Genomic DNA, 2,153 nt, shown 5'->3' with positions numbered 1-2,153 from the left:
ATAGGGTGCATGATGTGGGGTGCGATGGGTCTGTGTGACAGGGAAGAGGTGTAGCCACAAACCCCTGTGTAAATGTACTGATCTTCAGCCGGGTCAGTAGCTAATAGAAGGCTCCTAAAAATGAAAGTTCTGCAAATTGTTAATTAAAATGAAAATACATTAACAAGCAAAAAAAAATCCTAATCTAATTAGCATTGGTCAGTAATCCATTTATTGATTCAAGATAAAGTCTCCATATTTACAGAGAAAGGACTTTCCTGTCTTGTATCCTCCTAAAAGCCTCTTTTACCTCCTTGTTCCTCAGGCTGTAGATCAGGGGGTTGAGCATGGGGATCACCAGGGCATAAAAAACGGAGATGATTTTGTCCTGGTCCATGGAGTACTTTGAGTTCGGCCGTAAATACATAAAAATGGCGGTCCCATAGAAAATGCTGACGGCCATCAGGTGGGAGGCACAGGTGGAGAAGGCTTTGCGCCTGCCCTCCGTGGAGTTGATCCTAAGAATAGCGACCAGAATGCACACGTAGGAGATGATGATGGTCAGGACAGTAGATAATGCAATTACAGTAGAAAAGATGAAATGCACCATGTCTGCGATGTGCGTGTCGGAGCAGGACAGCTTCAGGAGGGGGGGCCCATCACAGAAGAAATGATTGATGACGTTTGATCTGCAGAAGGACAACCGGAATATAAATACAGTCTGAAATGTTGCATTTGCCAGGCCGACCAGGTACGACGCCAGCACCAGCAGCACGCAGAACCGTGTGGACATAACGGTGTAGAGCAGTGGGTTGCGGATGGCCATGAAGCGGTCGTATGCCATCACTCCCAGCAGGCAGCATTCACAGGACACTGCAATGCATATGAAGTAGAACTGCCCCGCGCATCCAGAGAATGTAATAACTTTGCTCTCCACTACCAAGAACATCAGTGTCTGGGGAGCGATGATGGTGGAGTAGCCGACATCTAAGAGGGCCAGGTGACTGAGGAAAAAGTACATTGGAGTGTGAAGCCGGGAGTCAATCCGGATCAAAGTGACCATCCCGAGATTCCCCACCAGGATCACCAGGTAGATCAACAGAATCACCACAAATATCACGACTTTGAGCTGCTGGTTGTCTGTGAATCCCAGCAAAATGAACTCGGTAACAATGGTGTGATTCTTCTCTGCCATTTCTCCCAAGGGTGCTGTCCCGCACAGGTGAGAGAGTGAGTCCGACATAGAAAAAAGAAACAAAGGTTGAGTGTCAATTCTTTGGTGTCATTCTGATTCACCGTAGGGTTAAATTTGAGGCAGTGGATGTGTCAGGTTTCCATAACCTTCCCATGTGGTTCTCTGGTCAGAGCTAAGAAAGGTGTAAGGCTCCGTTATGGGATTTGAACGTACAGCCATGGGTCTCTTAGCTCAGGCAGTGGGAAAAAGGAAGAAGGTGCTCCCAGCAGGTAGCTGGCCTGCCACAAAATGCCTGTCCCTACTGTGTCTAGTATTTGTATGTAGTGGAGCAGCTTCATTCGGAGAGACTGGAGCCCTCATCAGAGCATGCCATAGCCCACTAGGTAGGGCGCTCTGCAGAAATGAGAGACTCATTGAAATGGTTTCTGTCTGTCTGCAGGACAGTGCTCCTGGCCACGGGGTGTACGGTGCAGAACTCCTGAGAGGGGCAGGACTTTGGACAATCTCTCATTGCCTAATTCCCCATTCGGCATACTGGCTTTTGTGGATATCGTTTCTAATCTGCTTTCACTCCCCACTCACAGGAGGAGATCCGGGATCCCTACTCAGGCTTTGTGAATCCTAGAAATTCTCCAGGGACTCAAAAGTTAGGCAGCGTAACACTGAACACACCAATGCTTCAGCCTCATGGTGAATCTGGCCTCGTTTTACGAGGCATAATGGATCTATCAGAAAAGGCTTTCTTTAGCGATAGATCACCCTCTAGACTGCCACTTTTCTCCAACAACACTCCGTGCTGAAAAAAGCAGGTGGCCATTTTTATGCTAATGAAGCATATTTAAATCCCCACTTCATTAGCAATTTCGATCAGCCGGTAGACGGGTGCAGTAAGACATATCCTTAGAGACTGATTCTATATATCTGTTAGACTGAGGACTAATAGTTCCTAATAAATTTGTTTGTCTTTAAAGTGCCACCA

General features: G+C 47.1%; 1 protein-coding gene across 1 annotated transcript; it reads right to left on the bottom strand.

Moving 5' to 3' along the window:
* Positions 1–238: 238 nt before the first annotated feature.
* Positions 239–1,722, bottom strand: LOC102463035 (olfactory receptor 5AP2-like). The gene has a single exon (XM_006111830.2). It carries the CDS (start codon positions 1,220–1,222, stop codon positions 239–241), a length of 984 nt encoding a protein of 327 aa, XP_006111892.2. The 5' UTR covers positions 1,223–1,722.
* Positions 1,723–2,153: the final 431 nt, after the last annotated feature.

This window comes from Pelodiscus sinensis, chromosome 4, assembly GCF_049634645.1.
Source record: "Pelodiscus sinensis isolate JC-2024 chromosome 4, ASM4963464v1, whole genome shotgun sequence".
In the NCBI taxonomy this organism is placed as follows: domain Eukaryota; kingdom Metazoa; phylum Chordata; order Testudines; family Trionychidae; genus Pelodiscus; species Pelodiscus sinensis.
The sequence above is the reverse complement of the archived record's forward strand: the minus strand, read 5'-3'. Positions and strand labels throughout refer to the sequence as shown.